The sequence below is a fragment of the Diplotaxodon limnothrissa genome, linkage group LG5 (genome assembly GCF_057381915.1).
Source record: "Diplotaxodon limnothrissa isolate DT_005_m linkage group LG5, D_limnothrissa_male_GT1.1, whole genome shotgun sequence".
In the NCBI taxonomy this organism is placed as follows: Eukaryota; Metazoa; Chordata; class Actinopteri; order Cichliformes; family Cichlidae; genus Diplotaxodon; species Diplotaxodon limnothrissa.
In genome coordinates this window covers 21,836,301-21,851,516 of record NC_140600.1, presented here as the reverse complement: position 1 = coordinate 21,851,516, position 15,216 = coordinate 21,836,301, and the positions used below count along the sequence as shown (strand labels likewise).

Here is a 15,216-nt window from a genome sequence, read left to right as displayed (position 1 = left end):
GAAAGTAGAAATAAGAAGATTAAAATATTTATGGGAAAAATAACCATCGAGTTTGCGATTAAAAAAAACAAAATGTAGGTTTAAAAAAGTTCCAAATTCAGCAGGAAAAAGAAAACTCAGAAAATTTCAAATGTTTCTGAGGTTTTTTCTTGTAAATGTGCCTTTATTTAATCCTGAATTTACCACTTTGTCTCTGTACAATTTTTTTTCTTGTCAATTTATGACTTTTTGAAAATTTTGAGTTCTTCCCAATAGATTCCTTTTTTCTAACACTGGTAGTTATATCAAACAATTCAAGCTGAATAATAACACAACTAAATGCTACTAAGTTTAATTAATTCCCTTTTGTTCGGGATAATTACCCACACCCATGTCTAAAATCGAATGTTTAAATTCTATTCTTTTTTTCACCTCTTCTCAAAATCTTCTGTTTCTCGGTTTTTCAGCTTTACGTAAACCAGTTTTCAGTGATCTAAACATCTACTAAAAGATTACATCCTTACACCTCCATGCTGACTGCCATTATTATGATTTGAACACAAACACACACACACACACACACACATATTTGAGGCAAAATCAATAAAAGTAAATTTGGTATGATGTAAAACATGGTTAGCACAAAATTTATTCTTTCAATTTCTAAATTTATTGTTGATCATATTATTCATATAAATTCAAATTGATTTACAAACAAGACAGTAAAAACATCCAGTCGCTGTTGGTACACTAATCAGATGTCAACAGATAAGAGATGGTAACCTGCTGAATTAAAGGTCATCTGTCCTACATACACAAATAACACTGACAGAACAAAACATATTAGACCTTTATTATTATTAAATACTCATATTATTCACTAGGAGAAAAAAATCTGACTCAACAGATTTATTTAAGTGAAAGTACCATCATCTTCTCAAAAACATAAAGATCACATAAAAAGTGACAAATTTCAGGTCATACTGACTGTATTTTTGCATTATCAAACCCACCCATAGTAAACAGTTTTTACTAAAAGAAATATGATAGTTTATGTAAAAGAAGTTTATGTCCTTAGAGGTCTATGACATCGTCATCTGACCAGTAATGCTGATGCATCACTGCAGAGAATTCCTCTCTCATGTATGCAGCAGCTTTAGACTCACTGCTGCCATTATTTTCAGATGCAGCACTGGGTGACTGTACTGGTTCTTTGGCCTGGAAATGGTCTAGAGATGCCGAAATGGACTCTGTGTCCATCCAGCCGTAGCTGATAAAAGCTGGAGGGAAGGGTTTTAGACCACCGTCTTCATCATTGGTGCCCATTGTCCATGAGGGAGGCGGAGGTGTGAACAGACTCCCTGCTACAAGCTGTCCGTGGTGAAAAGCATTGTCAATGCTGCGCCTGAGGTTAATAGGAGATGGGGGCCGAATGTCAAACTCTATAAGTGAAAGAATACACTCACGTTCACCAACTTTTTGCCACAGCAATGCTGCCTGAGAGTCCGAGCTGCTACTACCAGGATCAGACTTGTGCTCTGATATTTGGGTGGATGTTCGATCATCATATGGGGACATTATGTTGTTGCTGATACCTGCTTTTGACAGGTTATATTTGGACCAGTTATTTGGCATCAGGTCTTCCCAGCTTTTATCTGATTTTTTTAGTGGGACTTTCCACACAGTGGCTAACACCCTATCCCAAAAGCTTTTATCCTCCATTCTTTTGAATGCCTCCACTCTGCTCTGCACATGATCACCCCTTGTGTGACCCTTAGATGGAGTCCAGAAGATCCAAGATCCCAGGACAAGCAAAGAGAATCCCCAGGCTAACTCAAGGAGTCTCGCCCAGAACTGACTCAGCCACCAGCCCCAGCCAAAGCGCCTCCAGTTTCCCAGTAGCCCATAAAGCCAGAAGAGACTATACATCTGAAGGCTGCAGCATAGCACCCCAAGGAAAGCGCACCCTGCTATGACTCGCTTTCCGCGCCTCTCGGGCCTCTGTGAAGGAGCCCACTGTGGTAAAGAGGACCTGAGAAAGGGTTGCAGATTGGAAAGGGCCTTTGTGAGGATCCCCAAGCAAAATGGGAGGCCCCAGCAGAGGGAAAGGGTCTGTAGCAAAAGAGGGACAGCAGGGGTTAAAGTTAAAGAGTATAGATCGGCTACAAATAATGCAGAGCAATGAAATATACCAAACCCTCCAACCACCCATGGGTGCTGCAGCTTTAGTGGGAAAAGTAATAAATTTAACCCTTTCAGTGTAACCAGAGCGAGAGCAAGCTGCACCCACAGAAGAAGCTGCAGAGGAACATTATGTAGCGCTGCCAGAGTGGCATGAGACAGAATCTGACGGGTACCATAGGGGTCAAGTATGAGGAGGATGGTACGCAAAGAACCACCCATGATTAGGAAGCTATTTGCCAGGATCAGGGTGTAACAGAGGGGCCGAGGAAGCGTACATGCTCCAGCCGTCCCCACAACTGCCAGGCAAGCCATCAGCAAGAAAAGGCTGGCAGACCCAAAGACGTGCAATTCCCAGGCAAACGCCAGTGTGCGCCTCATGTCGTCCCAGAGCAGACTGGTGCCATTAAAGTTTTTAAGAACAATACACGGCCCAACACCCAGCACGCAGGGGCCTCCAGGTTCTGAAGGTTTATAATTTATCATGGAAGTAAACGCACTGGTATGGAAAGGAAGTTTAGGGCGGTCTCCACCTGAAAGAAAGAGAAGATTTTATATTTTTAATTAAAAATAATTTCATGGTGAATTTTTACATACTGTTCTGTTAGCCCGATTACCAGCATAGTTGCACAGCATGCAGTGTCACAGACAGCTACATCGAACCAAAAGATCCAATATCAATCACTTTTACTTTATTTGCTTTTTAAATAATTTAAATTTGATTTTTCATACAAAAATGTGAAAAGAAGGATATAATTTTATACTAGATCTCACTGTGACCACCTGACAATTTGATGCAGTTAAAGAAAAACGTCAAGTAATGCACTATGTGCGCTACTTCACTTCCATATCACAGCTTTACTTACGAGTTGGGAAGTTGTGTTTCACAGCAGAGGTATGACTCTCTTGTAAGCGCTCTGCTGTTATGTGGCCGCCTTCCAGCAGAGCTCCCTCTGAGATTACGGGTGCACTGGGGTGAGTGTTTCCTGTAATTGAAGTATTAGCTTTGTCAGCTCTTTGGTCCAGAGGCCCTGAGTGGTGCAGGCTGGGTTCTGTCCCCACTATGATTCCAGACCCAGAGTGGGTTTCTTTGCTCAATGGAGTGACAGCCTGATTGATGAGTTGCTGCAACTCCATGCTGCCAACACTATACCGGCTGCCTTCTACAGGGCTTTCTGATTGAAAGATTACTTCCCTGGCCAAGCTGTCCAGGCTGCTGTTGTTTCTGGCTCCACTTTGAGTTGTTTGGACTGAGCCAGAGTTGGATGGTGAATGCGAAGACTGAATAAGGCTTCCAAGTGAAGAGAGGGACACGGTTAGTGTCACAAAGAGCAGACGCCCCATTTTTGACAGCCAAGATCTGTAGAGAAGACAGAGCGAAAGCACTGAAACACGTTTCCATGCATTCAGGTTCCTAATGTCCCTAGCACTAAAATTAACAGTCTAAAAATATGCTTTACAGTTTTTCTGAAGCTAACGCAAAACTTCAGCCAACCAAGATAATAAAAAGCCTCTTTTAATAAAAAGTTCCTCTTTTGTTGCCACACTTTCACAGCAACTAAATAATCAAAAACTGCTTTGGTAAACACAAACATATGTACTAAAAATATTTATTGATGTCAAGATGGCTAAAACTTGATTTTACCTTGAAATAAACACTGAAACACTTTCTTCACAGCCATAATGGGGAGGTAAATGATTATTAAATATATTTAGATTCACACAGACGAACTTTTATGTTTCAGTTCTAAATGACAATATTTTCTACGTGTAATCTGGAGGATGTGCACCCTCTACAATAAATGCACATTTGAATCAGCAAAATTACAACACAACTTTGGAAAAACTGTTCACAATATGAGTCAGTCGGACCAAAAATATAAAGTAGCCATTTCAGTAATAAATCAGGCAGTGTAAACAATAGGTATCTAAATGCAATTAGAAAGACTAGAAAATGCTGTGAATCCAGAAAAACTCTGAAAAACTGAAATATTTTACCCCTTCATAGTTCAGTTATGATTCAGGCAAACACAAGTATAAAACACACATGACAACACATCATTCAGCTGTCAAATCAGTCTAACTCATTGACTTACCTGCGATCAAGTCTTATTTTCTGCTTTCTTTTTAGTGCATCACGGGTTGTGCTGCATCTCTGGTAAAAGTATGTGTAAAGCCTGATTTCTGAGGTGATACACAAGGTGCATCACAGTGAGCCTTGAACATACTGACTGGCGCGCTCACAACTAACTAACGGCTTATTGCACCTGCTGGTTACTTGGCAACTTTCCATCACTATGTCGCTAGTAAAACAAAGACCTGATTACCATGGCCCATTTCTGGAGAAAAAAAGTTGAATAAATAATTCCTGTTTATTGTTTGCAGTGTTCATAAATGAAGGATTTTAAAATGAAAATCAAAGTTGTAAATGACCGACTGTTAATAACAACCTACAAGCCTTCTGTTTTGTTTTAATGGCTGTTTAAAGGTAAATCCTTCTCAAAAGGATTACATTAAGATTCTTACAGTGGCATAAAGTCACCTGCAGTGATAAGCCAGTAAGTCACGAGCCAAGTAAGCTGTTTCATGCCAACTTACTAGCTTATTATTTTTCCAGAGTGTGCATGTGAAAGACTTACGCTTTATGATCAAATTAGGAGAGTGTTAGTCACCACTCAGATGAATCCTGTGGTCTTTTCTCTATCAATAATGGATCAGCTTTCTTTCCTCTTAACGTCCACCATGGTGATAGTGTTCGGGCTAGATTTTGCTAAACAGGCAGATTTTCAGAAACTAGAAGATGTTACATTTCAAATGAAGATTCACCGCATTATGACTTTCGTTTTTTCCATGAACCCTCTTAGTTCCAAGTCATCTTTGCTGACAGCCCCAATTTAGCCTCAAACCATAAACGTAACCCTGTATTTTGGAGAAAAGCCAGTATATATTATACTGGAAAAAATAGTTCTGTTGCATATGTTAAAATAATTTTGTCCCCTTACTGCAAAGAATTTGGACATTTTCTTTTTAAATTACATCTTCTAGGATCATTGCTTGTGATGAGAGACCTCAAGGGGTTAATTATAATAGACTCAGAATTTGGGTGTTTTAAAGTCTATAAACAGGGGTGGACATTTAACAAGAACCTATCCTTAACCCTAGATGTGTTGCCAACACCCTGGAAGATGTTAAGCAGTTAAAGAAAAATGTACACATACTACATAAACGCTGCCATAAGAGAGCCCTTGTAGAGTCAGAGATAGTCTGCAGCGAGTGTGGGAATTAACTCTTTCCAATCCAGTGTGTAGAGGACACAGCCTATGCACACAGCGCATCTGTCTAGGTCCACCTTAAGAAGGGCAAGAGGCAGTTTGTTGTGGAGGGAACAGGGGGAGGCCCTCAGTAGCACATGCCTGGCTCTTTAAGGCAGACTGGGGAAGTTAGAACAAGTTAAAGGCACATGCATTCATGTTTACCAAGCTTCAGGAGAACCATCCTGGAAGAAAATGTTTGTGTTCATTTAAAGTCACGTATCTTGATTTCCAGAGTCAGAGGAAATAAATTAAACAGTTAATAATAAAATAAAATGATTAATAATCAAAAACAGAGACATCGTAACATAAAAACAGTTTGACCGAAAATAATAATTTAAGTAAGGAATCCCTACTAAAATATTTTAAAATAAAATAAATAACCAAGGCCAATTAACCACATAATGTGGCCAATATCTATCTAATTTAAAACTATACAGATCCTACTTTTCTGTAATATTAGAACAGATATCTAATAGTATGACAATGATCAGTCATTATTTTGTCTGATTTTTAAATTAATCCTCAATGAAAGGAGTGGTATTGTAAAAGGCTGTCTATTTATTGCGATCATTCAAACTGGGTATCTGTGTATATAGGTTCTATCATTTCAATGCAAATGACCCTGTTTTAATCTGAGAGACTGTGATTATCTTGCACTGCCAGATTACGGTTGACCCACCGTTACAGATGAGACATGCCCTACCTTTAACTACACAAATGTGGTTGCACTTCTCGTCCAAATGTCATGTAAGTTTTCATAACAGTGCTGCTCTTGCTACCGGGATGGGAGCTGCAGTTATCAGCCCGTTGGTTGGCAGAGCAGTGTGGAGAGCAGCCGCGTTGTTTTCGGGGCCTATACTTCCGTCATTTTATGTCTCACTTGGTAAACAGTGTGTGGGGTTTTGTGCGTGTGTCGCTGAGTGGTGTTTTTTTGGACATACGACGTGGGATTTCGCCGCATAACTAAACCTGCGCTTTGCTGGAAGTGGTAAACTATTAACACAACCCGGAGCTCAGCGTGAAATAAGCAGACGTCAGAGAATCGGCCAATGGTTAAATTTTATCTCCGTGTAATCACGGCATTGTTTTGCGGTATTGCACAGCTGCTAAAATGTGCTATGTAGCCAAGTAAATGGTATGCTGGTGGTAGCTGTTAGACGTTTATCGGCTTTTTGGTTTTAAACACCGTGCCTTGGCGGAAACAAGAGGATTTCATTTTATTTAAGGTAGCATGACAGGATCCAGAGCAGCCGAGCTAGCTCGCTAGCTAACGTTAGCACAGTGGTTAGCCAGCGAGGTGTTGCTGTGTTAAATACAGTTCGATAGCCTCTATTATGAGTAAAACTATAGCCGTGTTGTATAAGTTACGGCATAAATTACATTGGTATTCAACAGTGTAGAATGCAGTCGGCGGTTGCTACTCAGTGAACTATCCATATGGGTTGTGGCAAAACAGCGCCTAGCTAACATTGTTAAGCTAGCATGCTAACAACTAGCTGTCACATAAACTGTCAATATAATGAAACCAGGCACCATTGTTGGTGCGTTGCTTCATTACTTCATTGCTATTAAACCCAGTTAATCGCTCATAGTAAACATTTAGGTTTACCTTTCAGCTAATCTGTGATTGCAGTGTTTCTTAATTGTAGGAAAAGTTGATTTAAGCAAAGCACAGTCATTGTATTAGCTCCAAGCCAAATGCATTTAACATAGCAACCCTAACGTTCCCAACCTTACTGACAAACATTTAAACTGCATCATTGTAGTTGTATGTAAGAGAGAAAAGCTGTCTCTCATCATTTTACATGAACATTGCAAATGCAGCTTGTTTAGGATGTAATGGATGTAACTGTGCTCTTAGAAGTGTAAAAGAAAAATCTCCTTTCCAGGTCCAGTGACGATGAACGAGCAGGAGAGTGGGGTGGTCTCCTTTGACGAATATGTGCGGCAAAAGGCCCGCACTGTGCCTCAGCACAGGATGAAGGAGTTCCTGGAGTCTCTTGCCAAGGGCCCAGAGGTGCTGCAGGAGTTCAGCCAGCAGGAAGGGGCAGCCACCAGTACAGCCATGGTGTACCATCAGCAGGGTGCCAACTGTGTTTACACAGACAGCACGGAGGTGGCAGGATCTCTCCTGGAGCTGGCCTGTCCAGTAAGACACTTTATATTGGGTGTTGAATTATGTTGTTTGGTGGTTTGCAATTACATGTAAATGTTTTATAACAGGTACAGGTGACCTCAACAGAGATGTCACCCCAGCTGCATCAAGGATCTGAACAGCAGCTTCAAGTGCAGGTTAGTTTCTTCTTGTTTCAGCTGCTCTTGTTATTGGTCGGATCATCTGCCTCCATCTCACCCTATCTCACCCTATCCTCCTCTTTCACACAAACTCTCAAAGTTTGCATCCACACTGCTCAACCTGACCTGGCCCAATGATGTATTCATTTCTAATCATATCCATCCTGGTCACTCCAAAAACAAATCTGAGCAACTTCAGCTCTGTGACCTGCAGTCCCGCCTTGTCTTACTGTCAGTGCCACTGTCTCCAAACCGTAGATCAGAGCAGGTCTCACTACCGTCTTTTAAATTCTTGTTGCTATCCTTCTGTCACAAATCACCCTGCCACTTGTCTCCATCCACTCAACCCTGCCTGCACTCTCTTCTTCACCTCTGTTGTGCACTGTTTGTTGCTTTGCATGGTTGATCCTAGAAATTTAAACTAATCGAACATGATGTCATTTGCAAACGTAGTCCACAGAGACTCTTCCTGCCTAACCTCATACAAAAACATAGTGTGTTTAAATTTTATATAGCCGATTGTCCTCTCAGTCTCAGCACACCACAATTACTCACTAGTGTTTGTGTCATTACATAGAGACCAGAATATGTTACAAATTATTAGTTACTGTTTTAAAAAGCAGTGCGTTATTTTTGCATTACTCCATAGCATAGCCTGATACACTGTCACACATATGAGAATGCATCTATGTTGACATTAAAAACCTGAGGCTACTAAGGATGTACCAGTCCAGCTTTTTCCCTTTCTGATCTGACACCACTGCTTTGACTGTGAGTCTCTGCTGATGTACTGATTTGATCTCAGTGTTGGATTAGAAAGCTGTATTTCTCACTGTGAGGAAGAGATTGAAATAAGGGTGGGTAATTATAGATTCAAAATTTATATCATGATATTTCATCAGAAAATTTGTGCTAATTTTGGTGATATAGAAAAAAAAATACAAAAATTTTAAACACTTGCAGACAGCAGCTTTTTTTGTAAGTGTAAGTACATGAAGTGCACTCTCTTACTGAAATGAAATTTGAAATGTGAATCTGTCAAAACAAGATGGCAACAGCATTACATACAGTGACACAGCATACGTCAAATGTAATCACAAAAGTAGCCGAGGTAGTGTTTCCATGTAAGTCTGTATAAACATATAAAATAACTGCTTAACATTTGAGTTTATCAATAACTAAAGTAGCTTAACCTCAAACACCTGCGCAGTATTGTCATATAATTAACCTGAAAACGTTTTTGGTTTTTTTTGTTTTTTTTACCCGGGATGTTTTATGTTGTTTTTTGTTTTTTTTTCTTGGGTTGAGCTGTTTAAACACCTGCAGGTGATTGATTTGGTAATTTCTACCCACCATTGGCTCTTCCTGTCGTAGTAATGCTTAGTTTGAGGCATTTGTTTACTTTTGGGTTACATGTCAGGAGCTGCGAGGCTCTCCTCAAAGTTTCTCCACCTTTTGCAGGAGTGGTTTTCTGGAATATTTGAAAGGTAGCTCCCTTTTTACTAAATCTATCAGAGGCTGACATGTTGCTGTTCCTCTCAGACATGCCTGGGTTTTTCTCCTAGTCCTACATTTGAAAATGTAAATGTGAGACATTGCTGTAGCCAAACCATCAAAATATGACACTCTTATAGCACATAAAATGTGTACTGGTGTTGTCTTTATCAGCTATAGATGTGAATCATTTGTATGAAATGAGGTCATACTCCACTTAAGTTTTCACAAGTTTTGAAAAGGGTTAGGGTTAAAAACAGGCTATAAATTTACAGAATTTATGGTATTTATTATTGAAAAAGGGAGGCTATAGAAATATATTCTTGTTCATTTAATCTATTTGCACTGGACTGGAGTCATTAGGCTGCAAACTGGTGTCATTTACAGGCGTTGTACTTTCTTCATCAAGAATGAGACAGCTGGAGTGAAATTAACTTTAACTGACTTGATCACATTTTAAATTATAATTATATCATAAGTTTAGTAAACACTCCTAAAAAGTGTTACACAAAACTTTCCATCTTGCATGACTGGACAGAGCATAATGAGAGTGAAAGTAAACAGGAGGAAAGTTTCCAGTTAAATAAATGCTTCTGCAGATGTACAGATAGAAGTTGTTGGTGTAGCAGCATGAAATGACCCCAAACCTCCCTCCATGCTGTGTTAGCTGTGGCGCTAACTGCTGCTGTTATCTGGTAAACAGAAAACATTGTAGAACTCAAAGGAATGGATCCCATACTGACCCAAAAAGTTGGATCGAGTATTGGACTGATATCCAATCCAAATATCAAAGCAGTGCCTTCTGAGAGGCTACAGTCAGGCTCACTGGAAGGAATCCCTTTCCTACTGAATACAAACAGAAGATCTTTCACTTAGTATTTAAGTATGCATACAGAGCCAACAGGAAATGTGAAAACCACGCAAAGGAGCACTTTACAGAAAAATGTTGTGGTCACAATGATTCTTCAGTAGGAAAAGGTGCAGGTGGAAATGGAGGATACATTTCTGACTGGTTATACTGATTTGTACCATCACATTGTAGTCCTTCTGTGCAATAAAAATTAAAGCAATGTAAATGTTTTTAATGTAATTGGAAAGAGGGTGTTTGCTTTTTGTTTGCCTGTTGTGCAGATAATTAAAGACCTTGTAGCACAATCAATGAAATATCTGTTTGATTAGTAGCAGAAGTTAGTTCTATGAAGTATCACAAGCCAAAAAAAAGATCAACTTTCTCTCAGGATTATGGTTGCTGTTTCATGCTTGTTCAATTCACATTAATGTAATTAAAACAGGATCGGTCACCTCAGACATGGGTGTATCTTACTGAGACTTCAAATGTATAAACTTGAGATGCCTTATGACTTTGATGACTGTTGTGTTGTTCATAGCAGAAATGTCAAAGAAAAGTATTTCAGTGTGTTTATGATTCATAAGGTTGCTTACAAGTCTGTCTGTTTTTCTTACTCTCCCTCTGTGCCAGGTTCAGATCCAAGAACAGCAGGGCCAAACAGTTGGTCAGGTTCTTCAGGTGGCCCACCCCTCTCAGCAGGACATACAGGGAATCTCAACAGCCCAGCTTGTGCAGGCAGGAGAGCTCACAGAGGAGCAGCAACAGCAGGTAGAGGATTAACTTCAGTTACGTCTATCAGGTTTTTCCATGTTTCCCCATTTAAACAAACAAACAAAAAAAACATGTTTACTGTGTTTCACAGATTCAGGCTCAGTTGGTTGCCGCCGTAGCTGGAGGACAACAAATCCAACTGTCAAGTGGCCAACAAATCCAGTTGCAGGGAATGCAGCATATTCAGTTGCCTGGGGGACAGCAAATTCAACTTCAGGCCGGCCAGCAGATTCAGTTACAGGGTGGGCAACAAATCCAGATCCAGACCATTGAGACCATGACTCCTGCTCAGCAACAGGACTCTACCAGGGAGGCAGAGCGGAGGCCCAGCACTATCCCCACTGTTCTCCAACCAGCCAAGAAGCGTAAGATGGATGTCCCCCTAGCTGTTTCGTATGCTGTTCCACAGGGGCAGCAGGTGGCTACAGTTTTAGCCATCCCTCAAGGCCAGCAGCAAAGTTATGTGTCCCTACGACCGGATTTGCTCACAGTTGACAGTGCTCAGCTGTACAGCACTACAGGAACAATCACAGGTCCCCAAGGTGAGACCTGGACCATCCCTGTGTACTCCACTCCACAGCAGCAGGGTGTAACTCACATTGCTATACCACAGGAGACGTATAGCACAGTGCAAGTAACTACCGCCAACGGCAAGGACAAAATGTCCCCAAATTCCACATCGAGGTCTGCCGACGTGCATTCGGCCACCACTGCAACGCAGGAAGAGATCGTGCAGACCCTCTTCCCAGCACAGTTCATGAACGGCAACATTCATATCCCCGTGGCAGTGCAGACCGTAGGAGGGACATACAACACTACACAGTCAGTGCAAATATGGGACCCAAATCAACAGCAGAGTCAAGGGGAAGATGGACAAGACCAGCAGCTCCATCTGCAGGTTAGAAAAGACTCCGTCTTACAGTTGTACTCTGGTCCTCGATGATTATGGCTGGAACTAAATTTGCCCTGTGCAAATGTAACAGAACATAACTGATAATTGTTGCTTTGGTCATAATCATGATGGTGTTTTCAAAAGTTCATGTTTATTTTTAGCCTTTTTTTCCTTTCTGAATTAAGAATGTGAACTAGTTTAACTAGGACTAGTTAATACTACTAATCATAACAATACCATGTTACAACATAACAGTATTATCATACTATGAATTACCATCATGTAATTAATAAGATGTGTTTAACTCTGCTGCCATCTTTCTCAAAAACCTTTTTTTTTTTTTTTTTTTTTTTCCTTTGCTCTTCTACTGCAGGGTCAAGTAGCCACTGAAGCTCAGGGTGAAGCACCCACAGAGATTCTGGTTCCTGTGTGTCTAAAGCCAGAGGAAGGGCTGGAGGTTTGGCGCCTTTGGGTGAAGAGAAAAAATGCTGAACTAAGCAAACGGGAAACAACAAAGCTTGCGCCCATAGGACGTAAGTAGGCCTGTTACAGTTGTCTCAGTAACAGTGAGCTCTTGCTGAAACCAGAGGAAGTCACAACATTTTGCTGTTGGCACTCTGTAGTACGTACTGTTATTCTTAGTCACCTAGAAGTAAAGTCAGTTTTACACTGCTTCTCCAAACGTAGTGTTTTCTGGTATTTCTGCGTTCAGGTCGTCAGCCCCTGCGTTTTCAGGAAGATCTGGTATCCAGTGCAGTGGCGGAGTTAAACTTGGGTCTTTCCCTGATGACTCAGGAGGCACGAGGATCCGAGGACGAACAGTTTGCTCCCGATGTCCTGTATTATGTTTTCTTGTGTATACAGAAGGTTAGTATCTCCATACTCAACCACAAAAAGGCAGGAAGAATAAAACTAAGGCTGAAATTGCTTTTCTGTGTTGTTGGTTTTTTTTTCTTTTTTTATAGTATCTTTCTGAAAATGGACGTGTGGATGATATTTTCAATGATCCATATTACACTCGATTTTGCGAAAGTTTACACAAAATCCTGCACGACTGGAAACCCACTGTGCATCCTTTAGGTAAGGCAAAATCCACAATTTTGTAATTGTTTTCGATATTCAGGCAGCATTTACATGTATGTAAACACTCGACAATGGACATCTTTGACATTTGGGATCTTTTCTGGCATGATTGTCATAGCAACAACCATCAGTCATTCACAAGATTAAAAGAGCTTCTGTTGCCTGTTTGCATTAGCCATGCTAGCTGCACTTTACTAACCTTATGCAGTTAACAGCATTTTTTTTGGCAAGGACGAGCTAAGCAGCAGATCGACGATTTAGTTCGGGATCACATCATCCTGTTCAACATGACGGAGATGCGCTGAAGCCTTAAACACATGCATGTGAATCCTGCCGTACTCATGGTATGTTTTCCTCTTAGGTTATATCATCCCAAGTCACGTGACAGAGGAGATGCTGTGGGAGTGTAAACAGCTTGGCGCACATTCACCTTCCACATTGCTCACAACTCTAATGTATTTCAACACTAAGTGAGTAACCATTGAATGGCCCTTAGTCTTTTATCCTCTCTCTAATCGCTCAGAGTCAAATACCGAATATGGTACAATGTCGTATTTGTTGCAGGTATTTCCACTTGATAACACCTGAACAGCACATGAAAGTAGCTTTCTCTAAAGTCTTAAGACACTCAAGGAAGAACCCAACTAACGCCAAGGACAAAGCAACCAGTATTCGCCTTCTCAAAGGGCAAGGCCTACACAGTGCTGGACAAAAAGGTACTCTCTTGCTCAGGTCGTGATTAGCTCAGTGTTGGATAGCAGAAATGCCCGTTGTTGACCTGTTGCTGTGTACTGCATCATTTAGGAACCGATGACATGTATGAAGAGCAGATCGAGGATCCTGCGAATCCTCTTCGTTGTCCCATCAAACTTTATGACTTTTACCTCTTCAAATGGTGAGCAGCACTTCAGCTTAGTAGGATTTATGTGATGATTACTCTTCAGTTTACACCCCCAGACACATGCTTAACTTTCTTTTCCAGCCCACAGAGCGTTAAAGGACGTAACGATGCGTACTACATGACTCCAGAGCCTGTCGTTGCACCAAACAGCCCGATGTGGTACTCCTCTCAGCCCCTCACAATTCAGCAGGTGGAACAAATGCTGTCTCGCATCATCGTGGTCAGAGAGATCCAGGAGATCATCTGTGTTGTTCCAGAAAATGTGAGCTAGATTGAGGACTTGGCTCACAGGAACTTGTTCTCCAGATTGTTGACTATGCAGTATCCATCCTGACTATTATCATCGATGGCCATTAAAATAAAGTGGAACAACTTCTGAGGAGAGTATCATGATTATGCTCATCAGATCCATAAATTCTTCTCTTCTTATTATCTCTGTTTTTGACCGGTGGGTTGGACTTCTCGTTCTCTTGGCTGCCTTTGTAAGATATCACCTCTGTAACTTTTGAACCGGCAAGTGAGCAAGACTTTAGTCTCTTCTCAGCTGGGCAGAGATGATACACGTTCGTGTACAAAGTCAATCTTATAAATGATTAAACAACTGTAATCTTTTCTTTCTTAACCTCACAGGCTGTTCACGTCTTAATTCTCTAGTACCACTAGTAATAATCTTAAGACAGTTACAGGGACCAGTGCTCACAACTTTTTTTTAAAAATACATTTTGGACCATGTATGATAAGTTTGAATCTGAAATACTTGTGCCTGTTTTTTCCAAAACATAATTACATGATATTGCTTGTGGAATAAGTTAAAACTCAATCATTCACATGGTTAAGTGCTACAGATCGGTGACAAATTGAAGGCAAAACCAGTGTGTTTCAGTAACTTGGTTGCCTGTGCTGCCTCTTTAACTCAGCTGTAGTGAAGGACACAATTTTTCTTTATCTAGAAGATATCCTCTAAATGGGTATTTTAACCATGGTAGTGGCCATGTTGGCCCAAACTCCCCCGCAGGGCACTTTTTGTTTAAGATCCGGTGACTCCAGAGGTCATAGCCTGATTCATAATTTCATAGCTCAAGTATTTCAACCCCTTCCTGCATCCTGGGAGATGCCACTCGTGTCAAAACTGAAGCATTTTAACATAGGATTAATGTGAGCTGAGACGTACTCCCTCAGCATAACTGAGACACCATATACTGTTGGATTTTTTTCCCTTTAATTTGTCACCTATATCTGTATATTGTAGTCATTCAGATTTTTCTCAGGATAAAACTAACATCTGAAACACCCATCAAGGATTTTTGCCAACGTATTCCTTCATGTATGTGTGTATAGTAGGTTATTAAACAATATATGCAGATGGAATCTTTGTAGTAAGTCATGTCAAGCTGAAACATAATGATTACTGTCTTCTAAAAAGAAAAAGTGAGCTGTGGGTCTTTTTAATAATGAC

The 15,216-nt window shown here is 40.6% G+C and overlaps 2 protein-coding genes across 4 annotated transcripts; one reads left to right on the top strand and one right to left on the bottom strand.

Moving 5' to 3' along the window:
• Positions 1–1,053: 1,053 nt before the first annotated feature.
• Positions 1,054–3,504, bottom strand: LOC146632270 (proline-rich transmembrane protein 3). The gene is made up of 2 exons (XM_085354238.1): positions 3,027–3,504; positions 1,054–2,693 (listed from the first exon to the last, which is right to left on the bottom strand). The coding sequence occupies exons 1-2, from the start codon at positions 3,502–3,504 to the stop codon at positions 1,054–1,056; spliced, it is 2,118 nt and encodes a 705-aa protein (XP_085210364.1).
• Positions 3,505–6,257: 2,753 nt separating this feature from the next.
• Positions 6,258–15,038, top strand: qrich1 (glutamine-rich 1). Of its 3 annotated transcripts, none has more exons than XM_085354235.1 (12): positions 6,258–6,357; positions 7,364–7,623; positions 7,698–7,766; positions 10,744–10,881; positions 10,976–11,782; positions 12,150–12,309; positions 12,489–12,643; positions 12,742–12,856; positions 13,221–13,329; positions 13,424–13,575; positions 13,664–13,754; positions 13,842–15,038. In XM_085354235.1, the coding sequence occupies exons 1-12, from the start codon at positions 6,258–6,260 to the stop codon at positions 14,029–14,031; spliced, it is 2,346 nt and encodes a 781-aa protein (XP_085210361.1). In that variant the 3' UTR covers positions 14,032–15,038. The 3 variants fall into 3 exon arrangements, with proteins under 3 accessions (XP_085210361.1, XP_085210362.1, XP_085210363.1); XM_085354236.1 differs by having other exon boundaries at positions 6,316–6,462; XM_085354237.1 differs by lacking the exon at positions 6,258–6,357 and adding an exon at positions 6,494–6,700.
• Positions 15,039–15,216: the final 178 nt, after the last annotated feature.

Coding starts and splice junctions, on each gene's coding strand:
- LOC146632270 (XM_085354238.1), bottom strand. CDS start 3,504: ATGGGGCGTCTGCTCTTTGTGACACTAACCGTGTCCCTCTCTTCACTT. Junction 2,694..3,026: donor GAAACACAACTTCCCAACTC/GTAAGTAAAGCT, acceptor TCTTTCTTTCAG/GTGGAGACCGCCCTAAACTT.
- qrich1 (XM_085354235.1), top strand. CDS start 6,258: ATGGGAGCTGCAGTTATCAGCCCGTTGGTTGGCAGAGCAGTGTGGAGA. Junction 7,767..10,743: donor AACAGCAGCTTCAAGTGCAG/GTTAGTTTCTTC, acceptor CCTCTGTGCCAG/GTTCAGATCCAAGAACAGCA. Junction 12,644..12,741: donor TTTTCTTGTGTATACAGAAG/GTTAGTATCTCC, acceptor CTTTTTTTATAG/TATCTTTCTGAAAATGGACG.